General features: G+C 39.5%; 1 protein-coding gene across 1 annotated transcript in view; it reads left to right on the forward strand.

Annotated features, from left to right (window-relative positions):
* The window catches only part of SPATS2 (spermatogenesis associated serine rich 2), a 145,428-nt gene extending 120,933 nt beyond the window's left edge, over positions 1 to 24,495 (forward strand). Inside the window, exons 7-13 of the mRNA XM_068561040.1 lie at positions 636 to 815; positions 3,273 to 3,408; positions 12,899 to 12,957; positions 16,933 to 17,042; positions 19,763 to 19,865; positions 21,050 to 21,264; positions 22,326 to 24,495. Of these exons, the coding sequence (XP_068417141.1) occupies positions 636 to 815; positions 3,273 to 3,408; positions 12,899 to 12,957; positions 16,933 to 17,042; positions 19,763 to 19,865; positions 21,050 to 21,264; positions 22,326 to 22,637 (1,115 nt within the window). The 3' untranslated portion in view covers positions 22,638 to 24,495. The remainder of the gene's footprint in view (positions 1 to 635; positions 816 to 3,272; positions 3,409 to 12,898; positions 12,958 to 16,932; positions 17,043 to 19,762; positions 19,866 to 21,049; positions 21,265 to 22,325) is intronic.
* Positions 24,496 to 24,771: the final 276 nt, after the last annotated feature.

The raw sequence follows: 24,771 nt of genomic DNA on the forward strand, positions 1-24,771 counted from the left end.
TGTTGCTGCTGGCTTTATAAATGTAATGCCAATTTTAAAATTATGCTGTACTTTTCTTAAATTATGCTGTACTTTTCTGTTCTTTTATTGATTAGTTCACACGCACACACACACACAAAGACTTAGAGAAAAACATAGCACCTCAAACAAACCAAAGATAGTCAATGGCTTTCATTTTTTTCTGAACTAGCTTTCCTCTCATTTCCTAACTGTTTGCCCTCTCTATTCCCTAAAGCTTTTAAAACTCTTCTTTCCCTGGGACAGTGTAAAACTCTTTTCCTCGACATAACTTACAGAAGCTTGTCAGAAGGTGGTGATATTGACTCTCTTCACTTCCTTGTGCCCAGAACTACAAGGAAGTTACCAAGGTACAGGGAATGAGCTAGCCTATCTGGAGATGGGTTAACAAAGAATCCTCCTCTTCAATTAGGATTGAAGCCTTTTAGGGCTAAGCCAGATAATACTCATAGCCTCACTGACTCTGCTCTTTGTTCTATTCTGTCAGTTGATTCTGTTCACAACCTTTAAAGAGGCATCGTTTTGGCGCATTTTTACCTTTTTTCTTTGTGTATACTTAAGACTGCTTGATTTACCCCTAAATTGTGCTCTAATATACTGGCCTCTTCCTTTGACAGGATCCACACTGGAGAATGGTGTCTCTGATTTTGAGTCCAGGCCTTTGACTGTGCACTCTGCTCAGAATTCTCAACAGAATAGAAATGCTGCCAAATCTTTCTCAAGACCTACCATAGGACCTCAGCTTTCAAATCTAGGAATGGAAGATGTTCCACTCTCTTCCACCAACAAAAAGCTAGGTAAATCAGAGGCCTTCCTTTGAGAGAAAACAATAAAATCTGTGTTTTTAGCTAAAGAGGGCAAATTATCTTTGTTCTCATAGGTAAGGTTTCAGAATGGGCAGCAGGTAATACTTTTTCTGTTTTCCAGGCAGTGTCTATCCACCCTTTCCCCGTTTTGTGTACACAGTTGGAGTCTGATAGTAGTTTAGATGCTGTACAGTCTTGCTACAATAATGGGGATCGTTTTTGTGAGCGAAAGTCAAGGATGCCAGGATGACTTTTCTGCTAACATTAACCTGTTTGTTTTATTTGCTTTACTGCAACATTTCTGTGCTATTTTCTTCACTTTTATCTCCTGGTTGACTCAACAGTAAAAAGCTCTGCCATCTTTGAAATGACCCTTTGAAGAAATATTTTAATTTCTCTTCACAACTTCATGCTCTTACTGATACCTGTAAGACTATAGCTTTAAACAAGGTCATTTTTTCTTAAGCATTTACTTAGCATTGACTGATGGTAGCCATTTGCTTTTTTTTTTTAAACTATAATAGTTATTTAAATAATCAGCCAATAATTAAACAGATAGAGATAATAGCCCTTCTGCCATACATCTAAGCATGGCAGTCCACTCACCTGAACAAATGAAACAGAGAAATGTAAAAGACACTTGTAACCTGTAGCTCTTTATTGAATTATTTATTCCACATGAGCCAAATTTAATTAGCGAAGCTCTCCTTTTTCATCTTTCTAACATAGCCCTCAGCTTGGTGCAGAAAGGCAAGTCAGAGACGATTTAGTCAAGCAAAAATAAAGGCACAGGGCTTGAAAGCTTTTAGGTAGATTTTAAAGAAATCAAGTTGAGATGAGGAAGGATTTAAATAAAAAATTGAAAATCTGTATCTTGGCACATTATAAATTTGCTAGATCAGTTATTCCAACTACCAGTTGTAATAATTTTGACATTGGTGAATATAAAAAGGTTAATAGAACTCTCAGAAACTGGTTAAAATGTGTTGGGTAGGTAAATATATTTCATCTTTATCTACAGTGTTGGCTTACCCACATATAATGCTTCAAACTGTACTACCGAGAGAGAACTTTATCAATTTTGTAATGTCTACGTGGTGAATTGTATTCTACTAAATCCTGTTATTTAGAGAGTTTTGAAAGTTTGGTACCTACTGACATAGGTTTTCTTTTAGTCTTTTTCTCTCTGTGTTTCATTTCATTTTGGATAGTTTCTAAAATTGACATCTTCAAATTTATTAATCTTTTTTTCTTTAATAGTTTTTAATCTGCTGTTAATCCAATCCAGTGTATTTTTCATCTCAAACATTGTGGGTTTTTTTTTTTCATCTCTAGAGGTTCAGTTGGGGTCTTTTTAAATATCTTCCATGTCTCTCCTTAACATGCTTATGCTTTTCCTCTACCTTCTTGAACATATGGTATCTGATTATATTAGCTGTTTTGATGTCCTTACCTACTTGATTCTACGTCTGTGTCATTTCTGCACCTGTTTCTATTCATTGATTTTTCTCTTCATTATGGATCAGTCATACTTTTTTCTGCCTCTAGTAATTTTTTATGGGATGCCAGACATTGTGAATTTCTCTTTGTTGATTGCTAGATATTTTTGTATTTCTTTAAATATTCTTGTGATTTATTCTGGGACTGTTATTTGGAAACAATCTGAAGCTTGCTTTTTTAAGCTTTTTTAGATGGAAATAGAGCAGCCTTTAGTCTAGAGCTAATTACTGAGGCAGTACCCTTCTAAGAACTCTACCTGGTGCCCCACTCTAGCTGGTATGAACATGAACTATTCCTGATCTGCGTATTATTAGCTCTGAGGATTATTCCCCCTGCTGCTTTCCAGTGGTTCTTTTCCCTGTTTCAGGTAGTTTCTGCACACCCATGCACTCAGAATCCTCTGTAGATCTTTGTACAATTTTTTCATTTTTGTGTAGCTTTCTCCTCTCCAGTATTCTGCCCTGAGAATTATAGCCACCTTGGCCTCATTGAATTCTCAACTCTGTCCCCTCAATTCAGGGAGACTTCCAGGCTCAGTTTAGGATTTCTCCTCCTTGCACTGCAGCCTGGAGACTCTCTTATGGCAGTAAGTTGGGGCAGTCATAGGCCTCACTTCTTTTGTGTCTGTTTTCTTCGCAGGGGAGTGTGGGGTAGTGGGTGAGAAGTACTGCCTATTGTTCATTGTCTGAAAACCATTGTTTCATATATTTTGTGTGTGTCTGAAGTTTTTTAAGACAGAAGGGTAAATCCAATTCCTATTACTCCATCTTGGCCACGATACTTATTTAAAAAAAAAAAATCTATGAAAACATTAGTTTTTTGTTGAGGAGTGTGGCTATTTAGGAAGTATTCTTAGTCCACGTGACATTTGTTACGTTACATGCTTAGGTGTTCAGATCCAGCTTTCAAGTCACCTGTGCTCCTTTTTTTATTGGGGTTTTTTCCAAGGTTCTAATATTGAAAAATCTGTGAAAGACCTCCAGCGCTGCACAGTGTCTCTTGCACGATATCGAGTTGTAGTTAAAGAAGAGATGGATGCTTCCATTAAGAAAATGAAACAAGCTTTTGCTGAATTGCAGAGCTGGTAAGTTAAGTTGCTTTTGATATCAGTAGCACAAAAATGATCGTTTATAAAAGATGGTTAGCCATTCACCAAATTCTTTAATTCCTAACTCTTAACTACTCTACATAGTGGAGAAAGACTTAAAAATCCTATGCTATATTTAGCTTTCTGATTCATTCTACTTGTGGTCACAGTGTGGGAATGAGTGGTAGAGAGAACTCATAATGCTTTAGGAATGGGCCTAAATTAATATTAACTTAACATTGTTTGGAAAGGGACAAATAATTATAGAGTAGGTCATGCATCCTTACATTAGGGTCTGTCTTTTAAACCGGGAATCTGTAACCAGTGACATGATGTTTTTGAACAAAGTTATAAAGTAGAAAAGATGTCTTTGTTTTCCTAATGCACCCCACCCTAATGGTCTCTTCTGTGCCCTATTATTAATCATTGATTTATTTTAATTTTGTGTTTTTTAAACTTGTTTTAAAAAATTCTATCTTAAAATGTATGTGTTCTGTAGGGGAAATAGGGTTTAGTAGTTAAAGAGGTTTGGGTTTAGTAGTTAAAGAGGTTTGAAAATACTTAAAATTTTTTTTACTACTGGACTTCTTAATGCCTTTTCAGTGCTAATCTGCATTGTGAATTTACAAGAGGGAGCTATTTATCAAATATATTTGATTATAGATTATAGAATCTTTGGGAGGAGAAATATATTCTAATTTTTTTCTAGAACACTGAAGCTGTTTTAACTATTAGTAAAGTGGTAACTAATTTTTAAACCATAACTCCTTTCGGGGGGGTATTTGCATTTTATAAGGGACTTTTTTGAAAACGGAAAAGACCTAAGGACCAAATTAAGTAAAATGACAGGAAGACAAGCAGCTAGATTGATATTTGGGGATTTAAGACTGTCCATTCTGCTTACTTGTAAGACTTGCGTGGATCTGAAATGTGAGAGGAAGTTTTCATGAATAGGGAGGACCTACACCACTCTTCCTCCCAACCATCCATCCGTTTTCTTGCCTGTCTATGGGCTGTTTCCTGAGGTCATATTCAGCCATGTCTCTGTTCACAAACTTAGTCTGGTCACTTCATGCCGCAGCAGACAAAAGATAGAGGGAGTGTGGGTAGCCTCAGTCCTCCTGTTCTGTGGAATTGAAGAAGGGAGTGAATTAACGAAGATGTAGAATAAAGCCTCCAAAAATTTGCTGACCACTGCTTTTATCATTTGCAAAGTGTAGAGTGGTCCATGAACCAAAAAGTACTTTTAGGATAGATAATTCATCTGCTAGTCTACCCATGCTTTGTCCTGAATCCCAAGTTTCCCCTTTCAGGTCTTATAGCTAGAAATTCAAATACATTTTTGCTCTAGCCAGATTACTCGTCTCAAAACTTAACGTACACATTTCCTCTTCCATATACTAGTTAAGGCCACTTTTCCAGCCTGGTAATGCTCTCCTATATTTTCTGCTTATCTAAATCCAACCAATTCTCCGAAATTCACCTTAAATAAACTCTAACTTCCCCTGGAAATTTTTCTAGGTAACTGATTTCTCCTCTTTCTGACCCTCTGGGAGAAAGCCCCATGCCCTTTGCTCTGGATTATTATCATATCAGATATTGTTGGCTCAAGAAAAGAATAAAGAGCTAAGGGTAGAGCATCACAACTTTGCCTTGACAAACCTCCGGTCTCCATGATTATTTAGTTTACTGATTACTTAGCCACAGGATCTGATTCCATTCGGAACCAGCCTGAACCAGGAAATACAGTTCCGGGAGAGAGATTTGTGAGTCCTTGTTGACTTGGAACCCAGTCAGGGGGAGCCTCCTTTAATAAATGACAAATGAAATGGTTTCCTGCCTAGAAACTGTGTATTTAGGATTGATTAGCAGGCGTAGCAACCAGGTCAATTTAACTTGAGGAAAAACATTACCTGCCCTTTCCTGCTGGTGTAAAGCCTTCTCTCTGGATGATTGTGTTTTTAAACTGGCTTATTTCAATGCCCCTGTAGTTTCTACTTCAAGATATAATTGGCAGGTGAGCTAACTCTCTTTGGCACTGAACCAGAGCTTGGAGTTAACGTCACTTAGGAAGCCATTTTTTGTGTTGGTTACAGTATAAAAGAAAAGAAAAGCGTTCTAACAAATTTGCAACAGTAAGATTACATTACACCTGATGGGGCACTAGGGGAATTACGCCGATAACTGCTTTCACATCGAGGCCAAATGAAAGCTGACATTTACCTGTGGGAAGGTAAAAGCAGAGGCTTCCCAGGATGTAAAACGTCAAACCTGTTCTTATTGGTGATCCAGTAATAATCATCTCTAGACCCAGGTTTACTTTTCTTGTTAATTAATAAAATTTGTCTGACACATTGTTGGAGCTCCTAGCTGACTTAAGTTTAAGGCTGTTAAGGAGCAGGATATGAAGTAGAACATGAAGCTGGAGTGTGTAAACTACTTCGGACAGTTGTCATAATATGTGTTGGTGAAAAGTGCCAACAAAATACACACTCAGCCTGCCTTTTAAATAAAATTTCTGTTTTATTGAAAGTCAAAAGGTACTTACTAAAAGGAGAAAATGGGTAATAAATTTGGGATTCTACAGCACACAAAGTCAATGTAAGCCTGTGCTTAAGACTAAAGTTTTTCCTGGCTGATTCCTCATTCACCTTAGAAAAGTTATTTCCTTTTATTTGAGCTTCTCTTTTCTTCTTATAATAAACTTAACAAAGGCTTTTAGATCCTTAAATTTAAAGCCCATCTGTAGAGATGCTGAAAATTTAGAAAATAATTTTATTAATGAAAGCACTTTCAAAAATGTCTAAAAACCATAGAAATAAAGGAACGGGCTACTGTTATAATGTGTTATCAGAAAGGTACCTAGCACTCTTTAGTTTTAGATTATTCTTCAGTTTTCGCCTGTTTAGTACACTGATATCTTATTTCTACTAGTTCTTGCCTCCGTGGTTCTCGATATTCTTTGATTTAAAATTCTAATCCTTTAACCATCTATGAAAATAACTAAATAACATAAGAAGATTACTTTACAGTACCAAACATGTTCAATCATACTATCTGATTTATTCATCCAGATTTCTGTCCTGTGCAGAGGGAACTTTATATTTTACTTTACTATTAAAAGGAATTTGAGCCTTAGGTTAAGCTGTTTGCCTAACATGACATCATAAGTTGCAGACTCAGTATTTGAATCTGTGTGTTCTGACTCCCAGTAACCTATGCTCTTCACCCCACCAAAGCTTGAGAAGAAGGCTAGAGACTCTTGGTGCCTATCTCATACGTTATCTCCTCCTCAGCTTAAAGGCTGTGTCACAGAGAAACCCCACTGCAGGAGAATTTAGGGACTAAGGAATTCAGTTGTTATAGAATAGGGTTAGAATGAAGAGGACCGGGATTTTGACTGAGCCCATGAACGCCTTTAAAGGATTTTTTTAGTTCAATAAGACAAAACTATAAGAAGGACCATTCCATCCAAAATATTTAATGTTCTTTTTATTTTGTAATTCATAAGGGCCTAAATCACTCTTCTTAAGTCACAATTTGGAGTGACTTTCAATTCAGATATTCTTCAGGTCGGATCTTAGTTGTGGGAAAGGCATGAAGATTTTAAGAGAAAGGTTACTGTGGAGGGGGTCAATTAGAAAAGATTTCTTGGAGGAAATGAATCATTATCAAGCCTTGAAACCGCATGGAGTTTACACTGGCAGAAAGGGTGGGGATCCTTTAAGAGATATGATATAAGCAAAGGCATAGAAGGGACATATAGGGACTTCACAGTGTAGCTAGAGCTAAGGGGCGATAGTTGAAAGTAGTGAGAGATAAGTCAGAGGCTAAAGTAGAATGAGAGCGTTTGATGAAGGAATCTGAATTTTGTTTTTCTTTTTTTTAAAGTTTCCTTTATTCCCTCTTATTTTTACTATATTTCCCATAATTATAACAATTGTTTTAAGAAAAATAGAAGTCATATAACTCTACCACCTTAACACATAATTAATTTTTTATTTTTTGTGTTCCCTGTGTCCCTTATCTATAAGCATGCGTAATCTTAATAGATATAATCATAGTGAGATTGTAATTTTGTAGTGTATTCTTTTCACTTAAATTATCTTTGATTCACCTCTGTATAACTGCCTGCACTGTGTTAGTATGTGTATGTGTTTATTTAAGAATTTCTAGGGACTTCCCCGGTGGTCCAGTGGTTAAGGCTTCACCTTCCAATGCAGGGGGTGCGGGTTCGATCCCCGGTCAGGGAGCTAAGATCCCACATGCCTCACGGCCAAAAAACCAAGACATAAAACAGAAGAACAAATTCAATAAAGACTTTAAAAATGGTCCACATCGGAAAAAAAAATAAGAAGAAAAAAAGGGACTTCCCTGGCGGTCCAGTAGTTGGGACTCTGTGCTTCCACTGCAGGGGGCACAGGTTCAATCCCTGGTCCGCGAACTAGCATCCTGCATGCCGTGAGGCGTGGCAAAAAAAAAAGAATTTCTAGACAGTGGATCTGGAATGTATAATGATTTACCAGAGTAATATGAGGGCATTTTACTAAACAGATATTCTGCTGAAACTGAGAAATCAACATGACTACAGAAATTAGAATAATAATTGCTGTTGCCATTTATTGAGGTATTATTGTATGTCAGAAACTTTTATGCACAGTATCTATATATAACAATATCATTTGTAATATTATACTCATTTTATAGATGAAAAAAATGGGCACAGAAAAAAATAATTTGCCAAAAGTCATACTTGTTATTAAGTGATACTTTTCCACTCTATCATGCTCCCTTTTTTGTGTCTTACCAGGTATCTCTGTTTGCCTTTATTTTTTTCAGTCTTCGCCTTCCTAGTCCATATATGTCTCCCTTTAGACGTTGCTATCATATCCAGAGAGAAGGTTCAAAAAAACAAGTCCTGGTTTAGGATCAAGTCAGCCACTCATTATGTGGCTTAACACTCCAACTAGTTTTCCTTACCAACTAGAAACTTGAATAATGAGCTCCTTGGTAATCTAGATTGCTACTGTTTCTTTTTCCCAAAACATACTGTAAAATATCATCGAATCATATGGTCTCTAGTATTACTTTAGAATTGAGATGCTTTGACCACTGGAGAAGAACAGAAAGAAAGGTTTTCCATTAAGGGCCTGTCCCACAAGAACAGCTTATATCCACATTCTAACTTCTTAAAAGCTACTTGAGATTCTTGAAATATGAAAATTACATTACATGCTTTGTAAAGGCCTCTGAACAGAGAGGAACCGAGTTTTCATAAGATCCAAATTTGATTTAATAAACTGATTCTTTCCATTCATTTTACCCCAATTGTTCAGCTCAACATGATGACCTGGCTGCCTAACTGGTGTTTTTTGTTTCTCTTTTGAGCCCAGATGTGTGTACCATACTCATAAAACCAGTTCTGGGAATACAGAGTTTTATGAAACACTTGAAGCATCATTAATTCTCTGCTAACAAAAACTACTGAAAATTCTCTTTTTTGGTTGTTTTATACGAGAAGGGAGAAGTGTCTTCAGAGAAATAAAGGTGTTTGCATTGGCTTGGCTTGGCTTGGATTTCTGCTTTAGTGGAATTAGAATAAATAGGTTTTAGGTTTTCAGCAAATAAAATCAAGTTCAAATGTTTTGTAAGAACATTATTGAGTGGTTTAGAGTATAAACCCTTGAAATAATTAGTTGGCTCAGGAATTGCCAGAGTCGTTTCTATTATAACATTGTTTTCTAATGCAACAACCATAAACAAATGATAGTTAACAGTTTTTTGGTACCAAGGAATTACTGAAGGCAATAGCTTTAATCAATAAGCTGCATGTTAAATATATTAATTAAAGGGCTTGTTTCAAATGATGGATATATAATGTATCTTAGAGATATGATTGGTGATGCTACAGGAACAACTATTCTGACCAACTAAATTACGCAAAAGCTTTAGAATAAGTTGAGGAAATGTGAAGATGGTAAAAAGTCTTGGTAAGGAGGGAAGGAAATAGAGAACATTCAGACATTTACCAGTCTTTTTCCTTAACAGTGACAGGACATCTAAAACCATCTTTCATGGTCAAAGAAAGGATATGGATATTCTCCATGCTATATAAGGCCCAGGCTTAATAAGACCTAGTGTCTTTCTAAACAGAGTCCCAGCAATATTTAGTGGATTTTCATTATCACTTTCTGAGTCCAGTGTTATCAGATGCTCATCATCATGTATTTCCATTCAGGAAAGCCATTTATTGAGGTATTATTGTATGTCAGTACCCTCAAGTACTGAGTAAGAAAGGTAACAGAAAGTCTGGCAGCCTGAATGAGCCTTTCATCACTCTCTGAGAGGACTCATTGCTTGTAGCTATGGCATCTGAAAACTATTACCTCAAACCACAGGTACTTTTGAATCTCTTGGCCACAGATCCATACTGGGACCGCCATACAGCTTAGAACAGGTGGAAACTTTAGCTTAAGTTTCCTCATTGTCAGAAACTTTAGCTTAAGTTTCCTCATTGTATTACAGTAAATTACTATTTTTAATTGTAAAAAATGCCTCTGCTATGTGTCTTACGCTTAGCCTACTTTCCACCTTTGCACTCTTCTCACCCTCTCTGTTTATTTTGTGATGTGCATGTTTCCGCACTTAAACTTTCAACATACAGAAAAGTTGAAGGGATAGTACAGTGATCAGTGTATTTGCTCTGTGTGTGTGTGTGTGTGTGTGTGTGTGTGTGTGTGTGTCTTGGTGGAACCATTTGGAAGTTGCAGACATAACATGCCATCCCTAAATGCTTTAGCATTAATTACCTAAAATACAGTCATTCTTCTACACAACTGTAATACATTATGTGATGTACTTTTAAGAAAGTTCTTAATAGTGTTTTGTGTTGGTCTCAGCCTATCTTTAGTGATGCTCTCAGCTAGGAATGCCTGGGGGCACTCACCTGGGCCCCATACTGCTTGTGACCCCTGCCCCCCATGAGCCAGTGTTGCGGCGGACTGGCCCTTGTGGTTCTTATGATTGCCAGATGCACCTCAGCAACAACCATCAGGGGATTTTGAAGAAAAAAACAAGGTTTATTACTCACAAGTCGTGAAGGGTACATGGCATGCCTGGAACCACACAGCAAAGTGTGCCTAAGGAGAGTACAGACCTGGGGTCATGCCTTTATTGGGGTTGAGGGTGGGGTGCCTAGGGTTTTGCGGGTTCATTCTTTATTAGTAAATTTAAAACATAAGAGCAAGAAAGCGTGGGAAGGAAAAGTAGGATCACTCAAGTGGGTCAGTTATCTAGGTCACCCAGGGCCTTCTAAAAGGGGAACCTCATAGGTGGGGTGGCCTGGCTCTTTATGAATGTCGGCAACCGAAAGCTTAATGTTGGGCACTTACATTATAATCAAAAAAGCTAATCGCCAGGCACTTACACTACATATAATTTAACATTTATTCATTTTTCTATTTTAAAGACTTGTAAAAAATTTAATGAAAAATTGCAAAGATTCATCAGGCTTTTCTCTGAGAAAATATCCCAACAGTTAACCAGTAGATTCCTCTGTTTAATGCTTGGCTGACATCACAGGACCTTTCAGTAGGTGTTACCAATAGATGGTAACATGACAAACAACAAACAAAAAGAAATAGAAGTGCTTACTGCTTTTCAGTGTTTTTTGGCATGAAAAGGTAAGCTTTTGTTTCTTTTTTAATTGGAGTGGTCATATGGTTGCGCACACACTGCCCTGTGAATTTCTTATGAAATGAGTTATTCAAGAAACAAAGGTTATGTAAATGGATGCTAATCATTCTTACAGGGAAAAAAAAGTACCATCACGATGTAGTAGCTCATACGGACACAAAAAGTCTTATTGTGACCGTGCAGAACTTTTTTTCCTAATAAAGATTGTAAGCTGCAAAAATCTTACTTGTTTGCTGAGCTCTTTTAATAAACATTTTACAAGCTTTGTCAGAGACAAATTTGTCATCTGATGGACACAGTGTCTGCATCTTAAGGTGATTCAGCGACAGAAGAGAGGTAATGATAAACTCGAAGCCTGGTAGCTCCTGTCTCAGATGTGCTTCTGTTTTGCCTTTTAGGTATTCCAAATGCTGCTAGAGTTCTTGGAGCAAAATATTTGCCAAGGTTTGGGGAATGCTTTCTTAGCAAAACTATTGCTACCCTATCACAATAGTTGTATCTTCTCTCTAGTCTGGTGCTTTGGGATTAATATGCCAACCAAATTTGTTTCGTTACAAGTCTGTGTATTAACATCATGCATAATGATTATCAAACGTGTGTTCTCCAGCACTTGACTATAACGGATTTTGCTCCTTGAGGAAATGTCCCTGCCTTATACTTTTTTGTATATCTCACTATAGTCTCCATATTAACTACTTTGCGCCAGCATAACAACATATTGAGCTAAATTGAATTAGACTGTGTGTGTGTGTGTGTGTGTGTGTGTATGCATATGTGTGTGATTAGTTTTACAACCAGGAACAAGAGGAGAACTTTTATTAACCCTGTAGTTATATTCCCACTCAAAAGGAGAAATTAGAATGAATTTCAAATATGAGGAGATTTGGAACATTTCATGTGTGTGCAGGTATTAAAGTTTTAGTTTTGTGTTTTTGCTTTTGGGGTTTTGTTTGTTTGTTTGTTTGCCACCGCTAAACAAAACTGATATGGTAAGGAAAATTATTTTCATCCAGAGGTTTAACCCTAGGGCAGCCTATTATTTCTTTACATGTTCGCTGAGGGTGGTGGGCTCTTTTCTAAGAACATAGAAAAGCTTTCCCATGCTTACAAACCATTTACATTTGCAGTGGAGAATATTCTAATTGCCCATTTAATGTTCTTTTTCTGTAAAAAGCCTTCCAAAAACCTTTGATTCCATCTTTTCTGGATTACTATTAAACGTTTACCTGAAACCAGCACAGTATATGTATGTCTTTTGACTACTCTGCATTCTTGAGACTAAAGCACCAGTGGACTTGGTGCAACTGTGCTAAAATGTTGAAGATGTATAAAACCTAATCGTGGGTAAATTTATCATGCCCTAGCAGGAGTATTGCCTGGTAAAAATTCATTAGAAGCAAAGCTGTCCAATTTTATAGACCAAAATATAAAATTAAAAATATGCACATATGTAGAAATATGTAATTTCCATGAGGACTTCCGCTTTAGCACAACTTACCAAGAAATGTTTTGTAGCTTGCTACTGCCATCTACTGGTTCTCAACTCTTAGATAAGTAGCTACTGGTTTACTGTAATATATAGAAATAAAAGGGAATTAGATTTCTTTATTGGAATCTTTAAAAGAGTCTTTGCTGAGGGTGAGATAGGATTTTCATGTGGTATATACAGTGTTTATTTTGTAGTATGCTTTTAGGGAACAAACTCATAAGTCTTTCTCCACTATTAACAATGTGCTGTGTTCCTGTTTGAGTTTCTGATCAAACCTTTTTTCCCTTTGTCATCCCTTCCTAGTTTAATGGATCGAGAAGTGACATTGCTTGCTGAAATGGACAAAGTGAAAGCTGAAGCAAGTAAGACTGATCTTTATTAAAGCTATTACCTGCCTCTCAACCCCCATTAAAAAAGCTCAATATAAATGCCACAATAAGAGTTTATATATTTGGTTAAACAGTCTTGAGCAGTTGTACTATGCTGGCATAGGAATCCTTTCAGGTGAAACAACTTTACAAGAGCCTGTTTTTCAATATTTCCAAATTTCAATATTTTGAATATAGAGTTCAGTGTCTAAGAGACTAGACTACTTCATGGTATCTGCCACCACAGCACCAATTAAGGAAAATAAAGTATCTTGCAGGTGCCTGGGTTTTATTTTGTTTTTTTCCTCCAGTGATTGAACAATTCCATTGGATATTTTTCTACTTGGAAAAAAACCTTTGGCGTAATCAGAGGAGACGTCATCAGGTTGCCTACAATCAGTGTATCCATTCCTGTCATTACCTCTTTCAGAACTTTCTTTGTTTTCTCCGGTTGTAGAAACTTCACTCAGTGTCTGTTATCATTGGGTAGGGAAAAAGTCAATTAATTGAAGGTTCAGGATACCCATGACGAGGGTTCTTTGAAAGCTTACTAAAATGGAGTCTGGAGGAATAGTCTAACTTGGATAATTTGTGGGGTTTTATACAGAAGAACCAGATATCTGTTTTCTGTCATTTCTATTAAGGGTTAGGTTAAAGATACACAGCTATATGAAAAGAAGGGAATGCCAACTGCACCTTGTACAATGGCACTGATTTGGGGCTTTTCAACAGTTTTTCCTTCGTGCATTGAATGCCAGATTTGTAATTAGGAAGGTTGTTTCTTTTAACCTACTCTCAAACTGGTGAGAATGGAAATAGGTTGAGATGATGACTCACAATTAAATAATTTGTGTCTGTGGTCATGGGCCAGAGGAGGCAGCTTTGAAGCACTGAGCTGAATTCAGTTTTGATCCATTTTAATGAAATTTTGAGTACGTAACAGAGATGCTATCCATTGTTTTTCAGAGGTGAGATTTCATTTAAATTGAGTGGTATATCCTGAAATTTCCGGTGACAGTTTCAGTCCATTCTTGTACCTATGTGTTCTCTTTTTGAAGTTGAAGTTTCAGAGAAAATAAAATTAGTAAGAAGACATAGCCCCTAAAAAAAAAAAAAAAAAGACATAGTCCTTACTGTTGAGAAGAAGGTGGTTTTTTTGGGGGCTACATTGGGTCTTTGTTGCTGAGCGCGGGCTTTCTCTAGTTGTGGTGAGCAGGGGCTACTCTTCATTGTGGTGGGTGGGCTTTTCATTGTGGTGGCTTCTCTTGTTGCGGAGCACGGGCTCTAGGCGCGCGGGCTTCAGTAGTTGCAGCAAGTGGGCCCTAGAGTGCGTGGGCTTATTAGTTGCGGTGGGTGGGCTCCAGGGCGCGCGGGCTTCAGTAGTTGTGGTGCCCGGGCTCAGTTGTTGTGGCTTGCAGGCTCTAGAGCGCAGGCTCAGTAGTTGTGGCACACGGGCTTAGTTGCTCCGCGACATGTGGGATCTTCCCGGACCAGGGCTTGAACCCGTGTCCCCTGCATTGGCAGGTGGATTCTTAACCACTGCACCATCAGGGAAGTCCGAAAGTGCTTTTTAAAATGCATCTTTTATAGAAAATTTTGAACATATTTCAAATAGAGAGGCTAATATAATTAACCCCCAGCACCCAGCCTCAATCAGTTATCAGTTCATGGTCAATCTTATATTATCAAATACAGTCCACCCCTCTCATGCTAAAAATCCTAGTTCTCAATGACACTAATGTAATTACTCATTTACCAATAATATCAAAAAGGTGTTTCTTTTTCTTTTCTTTACACATTATAGTTTATTAATTATATGTTCATAGTACTTCACAGTTCCGAGTTTTTTTGCACTCATTCATATGTGATGATGATGATCAACCTTATGGGAGGGTTAGGTTTTTGGATTTTATTTTGTTTTATTTTTTTCATTTCATAAACAAAGAAACAAGTTCCTTGGAAAAATGTGACTTGTCCAAGGTCATATAGTTAGGCCCTCTGAGTTATATGGTATGTGTAGAAATCTTTACTTGACACATCTTGAGATCTGTGATTTTATCTTAGAATCCTAGAATGCTGGAGCTGAGAGAAAGTGAATTTGATACAAATGGCAAATAGGTTTTATCTTGGGAGCCAGACCAACAGATCATTTGTATTTGTTGGGCCTTTGTATTGAGAAACTTTTGTATGCATGTTCCTAACTTATTGGGAAAGTGTGCCCTTATCGATTAACCTGACATAGGTATGAGCAGCCCATGGGTGGCATATATGTGGCAAATTGGACTGAGTAAACTTGCTAAAGACATTCAGCTCTACACCTGATGTAGCTCTTTAAAAATTCTATTTTTTTCTAACGTAAATTTGGCTGGTTTCTCAGTAGGTTACAGGATTCTGTGTATAAGTTGGGAATTGAGTTTGACTGCATGCCACAGAATGGCCTAAAGAAATGTGAGTTTCTTTTTCTCTCATGAAATGAAAGGTCCAGAGGTAAGCAGTCCAGGGCTATAGGGCATCTCCAAAATGATATGAGGGACCCAGGCTTCTCTATCCTTCTCCCCAGCCATCCTTACATTGTGCTTATGGTCAAAAGATACATCCTACGGCTCCAGTCAGGGAAGGGCAAAATGTTACATGCAGGCTAAGACTCCTTTAGAGAGCTTTCTAGTAAGCCTCGCCTCTGAATTCTGCTTAGATCTCAACGGCCAAACTATACCACATAATACAGTTATGTGTAGCAAAGCCAGGAAATGTAGCTTTTTTTACCTAAGCACATTGGTACCCAACAACATTAGACTTCTGATAGAGGAGAATGGATATTCAGTCACTAACAGTCTTTGCTACAGTCCACCCCTCAGCTACCCTGCAGTCCTCTTTTTTCCAAAATGAGGACACACTCACCTCCTGCTTGATGGCAACACCTCCACAGTCTCCTCTAGTTCACGTATTCAGCTGAAAGTCCAGGACTTCTGGGTAGTTTCAGATCTTCCAACAGCTCTGGTTATGGTATATTGTGGTCTGGCATCCCATAAACTGAAAGAAACGTTATTACATAGATAGGCAGAGAAGACGATAATTATAGTAAAAATTCCCACTTGGACATGCAATGATCAAAGCTTACTGGACAGGAATAGTGGAGTCCCTGCCCCAGTGGTAGAGAAAGTTCCTTGGTTCATTTGGCAGCCCCTAGATCTACTTCCTGAGAGGATTTCTTTTGCCCTTTGTCCTCCATAGCCCCTGGCTCTCTGCTCTGAGAGAATTTTTATTGTCTGTCATTCTTCGTGGCCATACCTGAGTTACACATCTGGGAGCAAGCCAGAGAAGATGCTTCTTGAAAGGCTGTAAATAATCTAATGTCCATCATTAGGGAACTTGGTAAATAATTGTGGTATATCCACATAGTAGAATACTAGGTGGCTATTAAACAGAGTGAGGGGAATCCAATGTATTAATAAGGAATGAACTTCAAGACATAGTAAGTAAAAATAGCTAAGGTAAAGGAGGGACCATTGTGAGGGGAAAAAAGAGAGAGAGAGATTGTATATGCAGAGAGTATAATGGAAAGTATTCATAAGAAATTGTTACCAGTGGTTTCCTCTGGAAGTCAGAAGTAGGAGGGACAGTTTTCTTTTTCATTTTATACCCATTTATTCTAGATGTATTCTTTACCTTGTGCATATTTTTGTTTTAATTTACATGCGTCTTGATAAAATTTTTTTTTAAGTGGGAAGAGGAGAAAGAGAAATGACAAGTGATGTATGAGTCTTTATGATTCATAAAAAGCATTTACCATGTAAACTGCCTTCAGAGTCCCTCAAGAAGGTGGAAACTGGACCTTTGGTATTTTCCCTTTCTGGATGGGTGGGCAGCTAAGCCTTTGGCTGTCCAAGTACATACTGCAAGGCCTATACTTCTAGTTCTTCTTTGTCCTATTTAGCAGACCATAAGAGTCATACTCCCTTTCCTCTACAGTGGAAATTTTGCTCAGCCGTCAGAAGAAAGCCGAACTTCTGAAGAAGATGACTGATGTGGCTGTTCGGATGTCAGAGGAGCAGCTGGTTGAGCTCAGAGCTGATATCAAGGTAGAACTTCCTTCTCCTTTCCGCCTTTCTTCTTACCCTCGGGGACTAAAGTAGCAAATCTCCGTAATTCATGGCTGTATCTAATATATTTAACTCATGATCTCCTCTTCCCAAACCTGGCCCTTTTCCTGGCCCTTTCCCTTTCTCTGTAAATGGTACTGTCATCTATCCAGTGTCCAAGCTGGAAACCTTAGGGAATTTCTCCTTTTCCCACAGTTAAATCTATCAGCAGACCCTGTCCCTTTGACCTCCTGCGAAATCTCCGATCTGACCTTTTCTCTTTGTCTCCACCACCACCATCATGATCAAGCTACAGTGATCTCTTGCTTGGACTTTGCGGTAGCCTCTTAACTGATTCCACTCCTCCACTTTGCCACTGCCCCGGCCTCCCCACCCCTTCGTATCTGTCCCTCGCATTACAGAACCTACTTCAAACTTCCCGTTGCTTTCAGGATAGGCTATAATCCTTAACGGCCTGTAGGGCTCTGTATGGTCTGGCCCTGCTGCCGTGCTTTGCACAGCGTCCCCCTTGTCCCCTCTGCTCCAGCCATACTAGCTCTCCTTTCCACAGGCATACCCTGTTCCCTCCTGTGAGGGCTGCTGCACATGCTTTTCCATCTGTCCAGAACATTCTTTTCCCTCCCCCTGCCACTCCCAGCACACACCTCACTGCTGACCTCATCCTTCCTGACTTTCCTGACGTGTCCCCCGTTTGTGCCTTCCTAGCACACTTATAATTGTATGTGCATTTGATTAATCTGTCTTTCCCACTCGATAGTGAACTTTACAGTGACAGGAACTGCTGTGTCTCCAGTGCCCTGGCACAATGCCCTGGTGCATAGTAGGCGTTCAGTAGGTAGTTAAATAGTTGGTTGGTCAATTCTGATTTTATAAGAGAAAAATGAGCAATTTGACGTGTCAATTATATTGTAAACTGTTTATAAAGATTACTTGGATTCAACACTCAGATGTTTTCAATTCTTATATAAAGAACAGTGTTTCTGAGACTAAGATGGGAACCTGAGAGAGGTTGGGTTATCCATGGGTAGTTGTGGACACTGACATTCTAATTAATTGTTTCTAAACCGTGAACTGTATGGCCTTCTCTACTCCTGTGCCCTAACTCTGCTCTTTCTGAACGTGTGAGATTTATTGCCATATTTAAGAGGAATACATGCTGGGGAGGCTATATAACAGCCTTTGTAAAATAAAAGCATAGATGGAAGATCATCTGGGACCCTACAGGCATCCCTGTTACCATCCTGACCCAGTCTTTCACGCAAACCTATGTCGTGTTATTATTCTCTCACTCCTTCCCCTTAGGCTATATTGGGGAGAAACAGTGAAACCAACAATGCAAGTTTTAAATTACCATTTTCTGATTAACTAAGACTATATTGCTAAATTTTATAGAAAGTCTTCCTCGCATTGATGCCAGTCAGTCTCATTCAACTATCTGGGAGAAGCCAGAAACCCCTTTGGAATTAGATAAGAATTCTGGCTCTCACAGGCTTCATCTGTTCCCCTTCCCACGTGGTTGAAGAGCTGCTAGAAATATTTCTGCAGGCTGACTAAGGATCTGTTTCTCTCCACGTTTTCAGTGTACTGAAGTGGGTGCTGTGCAATTTAAATGTCTTATTTCCAGATCATTTTATTTCCGTCATTCCTGTTATGTCTTTGGCTCAGGAAACCCTAGAATGTGTTTCAGAATTAATCTCAGACTGATATTACATGTCTGAAGGCTTTGTTATAGAGATTCATGTGCTTTCCTAAGCCACAGTATACTCTGAAGCTTTAGGACTTCAAGTCCCAGAGGTAATTTTTATTTCTCCTCTCCCATTTATTGCTTCTAGGTGCATCCCGAGGATTCTGATGCACTTGATTCTACCCCTTGAAAATCCAAAGTGGAATTAGGCCACCCCCAGTTAGAGGACTGCTCTGAATTCAGTTCTTCTAAATTATATCTAGGCCTTTAACTTTTCTTTCTTACTCTCTTGTACATCTGAAAAAATGATTCCAGACTACCTTAGAAATTGTTTATTGAAACAGACCCCCAGAAGCACTTTATTCCTGACATGTTTCTAGCCCCACTATTTCTATAGTATAGTTAGTTTTTGACCCAAGGGGATGGTTACTTCTCAGCTCAGTCTGCTTAAAAGGATTAAATTACTTGCAGCATAAACTCTTCTCATTTGCAAAGCTGACTTTTCACATGAATGATTTTCCATCTCAAGAAATTGTTCCTATTACAAGGACTAACAAATCCTACTTTATGAAGCGGTGAAGTGGGTTTACTAAGGAAGTTTATATTAAAGAACACCAAATCATCTATTTAAATTAAGGAATCATTGTTGTAACTTATGAGCATTTCTGCTGCCTCTGCCTGTGTATAAAATGGAACAATGTGGAGAGTAGCTAACAGTGGAGAGAAAGGTGGTCCTCCATCATGAGTTCCTTCTTTCTCCAGAGTTTCTCTTGATTTACACCGAATGACCATTAGCATTTCATAAAGCTCCCAAATGGACTTATCTTTGGGCCCTTAAGGAAAATGACTGAATTTTGTCAATCACCCAGCATTGGTAATATGATGGCCATGTAGTGAACTTTGAAGCACAAAAATAAAACAATTGAAAGTAATTGTTTCATCTCTTTATAGCAAGCTATAAATCCCACATATCTTGTTTGTCTCACCTGGAGGCTTTTCTTTGTCTTTTCTCCAGCACTTTGTTAGTGAACGTAAATATGATGAGGATCTGGGACGAGTGGCCCGATTCACCTGTGATGTAGAGACCCTAAAGAAGAACATAGATTCATTTGGACAAGGTGAGGTGCTGAGAGATTCAGGGCGCCGGAGATGGTGATGAGAAGACCGCCCTCTACTAACTAGAAACTGAAGTGCTGATTGGCTTCTCCCCTGATTCTTCCTCAGTCCCTCTTGGGTTTTGGTTTGTTTGCTTGTTTTTATGAAAAGGAACTCTGAGATACTTAATAAGTCAGTGGACACAGATGCTTTGAGCTCTGAGGATAGGCATTTTCCAGCTCCCTAAATTTGCAGTCCTATTTTTTCATCATTTCCTGCTGAGCTGAGAGGTGTTTGGTATATAGTATAAAGAACATGTAGCCCTGGAGTCAGACCAAGTTTGAATCCTTGCCTCTGCACTCTACACTGGGCCGCTCGTTTTACTCCTCGGTGGAGATAACAATACCTGCTTTGCCTAGCGCATATTAGGTGTGTGTGGAGGTGGGGCACGGAGGTGCCTCTGTGGTGAGAGCTTGTAGCGACACATCAGTCAAACCCAGACCCCGAGCTCGGCTCCTCCGTTCTTTCTGTCTCGGTGTAAAAGTGAAATAAATGTTGGACCTAGGGCAGTGATTGTGAGCTCAACATTAGCCCAGGCTTAAAGCCAAGAAAAAAAATCTAGGGGGTACTTTCAGACGTTGAATTCTGACCAAACTTGAATTGAAAATATCAGTATTTTTCAGCTAGATTGATATTTTGAATTCGGAGTTATTTTTGCAGAAAGAGCCTTGGGAAGATAGATATTTGTTGTAAAGACTAGTTCTGTTCATGTGTAACTCATCTTGCCTCATTCAAATTTTTTTAAAAGAATTTGGCTTTTTATTTAACTTTTTCTTTCTTTTTGAAGTGTGTACTTTAGAATGTTCCTTGCATAGGAAAGCGAACATATGGCCCATACTATTGTTCCTAGGCTTAGTCAGCTGCTGGAGCCAAAGCCAGGAGTTTAGGTGGTAGGAAACGCCAAGAAGTCATTAGTTGGTGGGGGGATGGGCCACTTACAAAGCGGTGGGGATTTGGCAGGAGTGGAGGAAGAGGGCAGAAGGGAGATTTTCCTTCCCGTTACCTATTTATAAGCTTATCTTTACAAATACTCAGATAGACAGTTCTTTATCCTAAATTGCTCATTGTGAGATGGAGAAATAGGGAAAAGGTTACCCATCATGCTCTTCTATCATCTGACCACATATTGCTCATATTTCTGTCTCAGTGTCCCATCCAAAGAACAGCTATTCAACCAGATCTCGATGTAGCTCGGTTACAGCTGTGTCTTTGAGGAGCCCGTGTGATGCCTCCGCTGCTTCCCCTTCCACCTGTGCCTCTGCTCCCAGCCTTACAAGTGCTAACAAGAAAAACTCGGCACCAGGGGAGACTCCTGCAGCCACAGCAAACTCCAGTGGCCGGCCCTACCAGCCTCATCGAGAGGTAACCTAGCTTCCACACTGAGCAAGTTACGAAGAAATGCTGCCAGGTTGTCACAGCTTAAACACTGACTGCTCAGTACCTTACCTTCCTCTCTTTATGCCCATTCCACACCTATTTTGAATCCCTCCAGCCTCAGTTATTTCCAGAGAAAGCATTTGGTATGTATGTTCCAAATCACCAGCCAGTTTAGATTTCCTGTCGCCAAGACTGCTGACTTTCTGATGTTGGCAGTGATCCTAGCTTTGTAGGTAGTAGTATTGCCTGGTAATTGGTCACACTGGGAGTCATGTACCCATCTTGAGGTAGAAAAGCACCACAGTGGCAGGTTCACCAGAATGCCTCTGAAGCTGCAACTCCCTAGAAGCACAGTGTAGATTATATCAGGGAAAGAGAGAGAGAGAGCATGAACCTGGCAGGGCGGGAGTGAACACTAGAAAGTTGAAGCATAATCCACAGTTTCTTTTCCTTGGTTTGAAGGAGATACATAAGAGCAGTCCAAGGCAGTGCTGTCAGTAATTCTTCAGACTGGTATTACATTGGAATTGGAGGACAAAAATAAAATCCTACGCCATAAGCTTTCTGGGTTGTAATGTGAAAGGTGTGTTAAATGTCACAGCAGCGTGATTTAATCTGTGGTTCATGATATATAGCAGAGTAGATCATAGTGATGTTTATTTGATTATTCCAGATGTTCATTATCTTTACAAATGGCTTATGATCTACAAAATTCAGACACGTGATAAGATACCTGCCCAACTGAGGGCTTGTAACAACTTCAGAGGATGCTCTTTCTTCCTTTTCTGCCCAGCTAAAGAAAAGCTCTTCAGTGGAGAAGAGCCTAGGGGTGAAAGGCAGGGGGTAAATAGTGAAAGATTTATTAATTCTGATTAGTGTCTAGATTGGATTGGCTGATCAAACTCTGTGAGTCTTAAGAGAGAACTGAGTCCCAAGCCTGGGATACCGCTCTTAGGCTTTCGGAATACTCCTAAATAAACTGAACTGTAACAAACGGGGTGCCCTGATGCCACAGTACTCTGAACATTGTCTTCTTTTATCCTTAGGTATTGCCGGGGAACAGACGAGGAGGCCAAGGCTACAGGCCACAAGGCCCGAAGTCCAATGACCCCACGAACCAAGGGCGACATGACAGTGGGGGTCGTTACAGAAACAGCTCATGGTATTCATCTGGTTCCAGGTACCAGAGTGCTCCATCCCAGGCGCCAGGAAACACTAGTGAACGGGGCCAGACTCACTCTGCAGGGACCAATGGAATTGGAGCCAGCATGGAGCCCAGCCCACCCAAGCCCTCGTTCAAAAAGGGGCTCCCCCAGCGCAAACCCAGGACCTCTCAGCCTGAAGCCGTGAAATCTTGAGGGAAATTCCAGCTGGCCTGTCTCTTCTATCCCACACAATTCAACTTGGTAACTGGACTTTAGGAAACTTGTAGTTAGATTTAATAACAAAAAGAAGTTTGCGCATTCACTTTTGATGCCATTCTAAATATTTTGGTTTCTTCTCTCCTCGTTTCCGCTTTACCATTTTTTTTGGAAGGGAAGCTGTTTTTTCCCTTGACCTTTCCCAGTGATATGGATTGATTCTGACTGGTCATTTCCACCAGGAATCACCGGCACCTGTTGCCAGGTTTCCCAAGGGTAAGCAGTGTTCTTCCCAGTGCTCCAGGCCTTTCAGGGGCCTGAAGAGGCCCTCCTCAGCAACCCCTACTGTCCAGGCTTTCAGGAGGAGATGGATCAAGCAGCTGGTCTTGCTGCCTTTCCAGTCTAAGCAGAAGCCACACGTGCCAGTCAGGTTCCCTGTAAACAACAACATGACCAAGAGAGGCAGTGAGGGGGTTGGGTACTGTCCTGGATTAGCCAGAGAAGGGGAAACTGAATTGGTGAAAAGGAAGGAACACTAGGAAGCATTTGAGAATCTGCCTGTGCTCCCAGAACGTGCCTGAGGTTGACACTCAGATCGGGGTTTCAGTCTCTTGCTTGGCACCGTAGCTTAACCTGCAGTTTCTTCCAAATGCCCAAGCCTTGTTTCCTATTACCTTAGACTGCAAACCAGTCTAGGGAAGTCTATGGGAAAGTAGCATTTAATGAAAGGAAAAAAAAAGTATTTCTTTGTTTCAGTGTTTGAAGATTTTTGTTGTTGTTCTCCCTTTTTCCTGATTCCTATTCTGACCCTGAACCAAATTTATAGCAATATAATTAGTGTTAATCTAAGGTGTTAACCATCAAAAAATTGCCTCTGTCAATCTTTAGAGTTGAATAAATAAAAACAACTGCATAAACGTTCCCACGTTTGTTTCACCGCAGGAAGTGACTTCATTTCATTATCTGTTTTTCTTTGGGCCTCATGGGGTAGAAGTCACTCGAACAGCTTGTTCGGGGCTTAAATGAGGGTGTCCAATTCCTAAGTCATTTGTCCACTGCTTACCTTCAGAACCAAATTAAATGTAAAAGCCAGGATGAGCAGATGCAGCGGTTCCTCTTGGGAAAAGGTCTGTAGGAGAGGGAATGGTGACTTTCCGGAGGAGAGCCTACCAGTCAGAAAACCCGCAGCTGCCAGCAGCTCACCCAGGCAGCCAAAGGTTCTGTCCACACCCCTGTCTTCCACTGCCTGTCCCTTCACAGGAGTAGTGGATGTCACAATGTAATGGGGTTCCTGCGTGTAGCAGGTGGTGCTGGTGCCAGAACGCCACACCCACCCCAGCCTCTACGATTTAATAACAGCTGAGCTTTTTCTTCCCCAGCATTTGTTCTCCCAAGGCTGAAGCCCAGGCTATAAGTGGCAGTGGTGCAGAACTTAGCTGCCTCAGGGCTTCCCCTAGCTCTTTGGCTGAAGATGAGCTGCCGGGGTTCTGGTTGGTTGCACAGACTGAGAGAGAAAGAGAGAAAAAGAGTGTGTGTGTGTGTGTCTTTCAGTAAAGAAAACAATAGTCAAGGAGTACTAGGAAGCCATTTTCTAAGGGGCTGGCCACCTCATTTGGGGGAATTTATCCAGCATCACCATCAGCCTGCTGGTATCAGGAAAAAGCCCTGCTTTTCTGATTAATTGCTTACCTACACTTTATAGGAAATCCAGAGATTGAAGTGGCCTTGAAGGATTATGAGGTCTATGCCCGTATCCAGGCAAGACTGTATTTAACCACCTAAACAGATGGGAAGCCACATGTTTGTCAAAACTGCCTTGAAGTTGAAGTTGAAATCTCCTTATAGAAAAATATTTGAAGACTTTTTTCTATGACCACAAAAAGTTTGAAAATTATGAAGTGTTTTTTTTTTTACACATTGTTTTTAATTACAAAAGTAGCATTTAAAATATCAAATAATACAGAAATGTAAAAGGAAAAAGTTACTTTTCCACTTTTCCATTCTGTTCCTCAGGGGTAATAACTGTTAATAATTTGGCATATATCCTTATAAACCTTTTCAAAGCATATATGTGCTTATACACATAGATATGTAGGCTTTTTTTAAAATAAATTTATTTTATTTTTGGCTG

This window comes from Eschrichtius robustus, chromosome 13, assembly GCF_028021215.1.
Source record: "Eschrichtius robustus isolate mEscRob2 chromosome 13, mEscRob2.pri, whole genome shotgun sequence".
NCBI classification, from domain to species: domain Eukaryota; kingdom Metazoa; phylum Chordata; class Mammalia; order Artiodactyla; family Eschrichtiidae; genus Eschrichtius; species Eschrichtius robustus.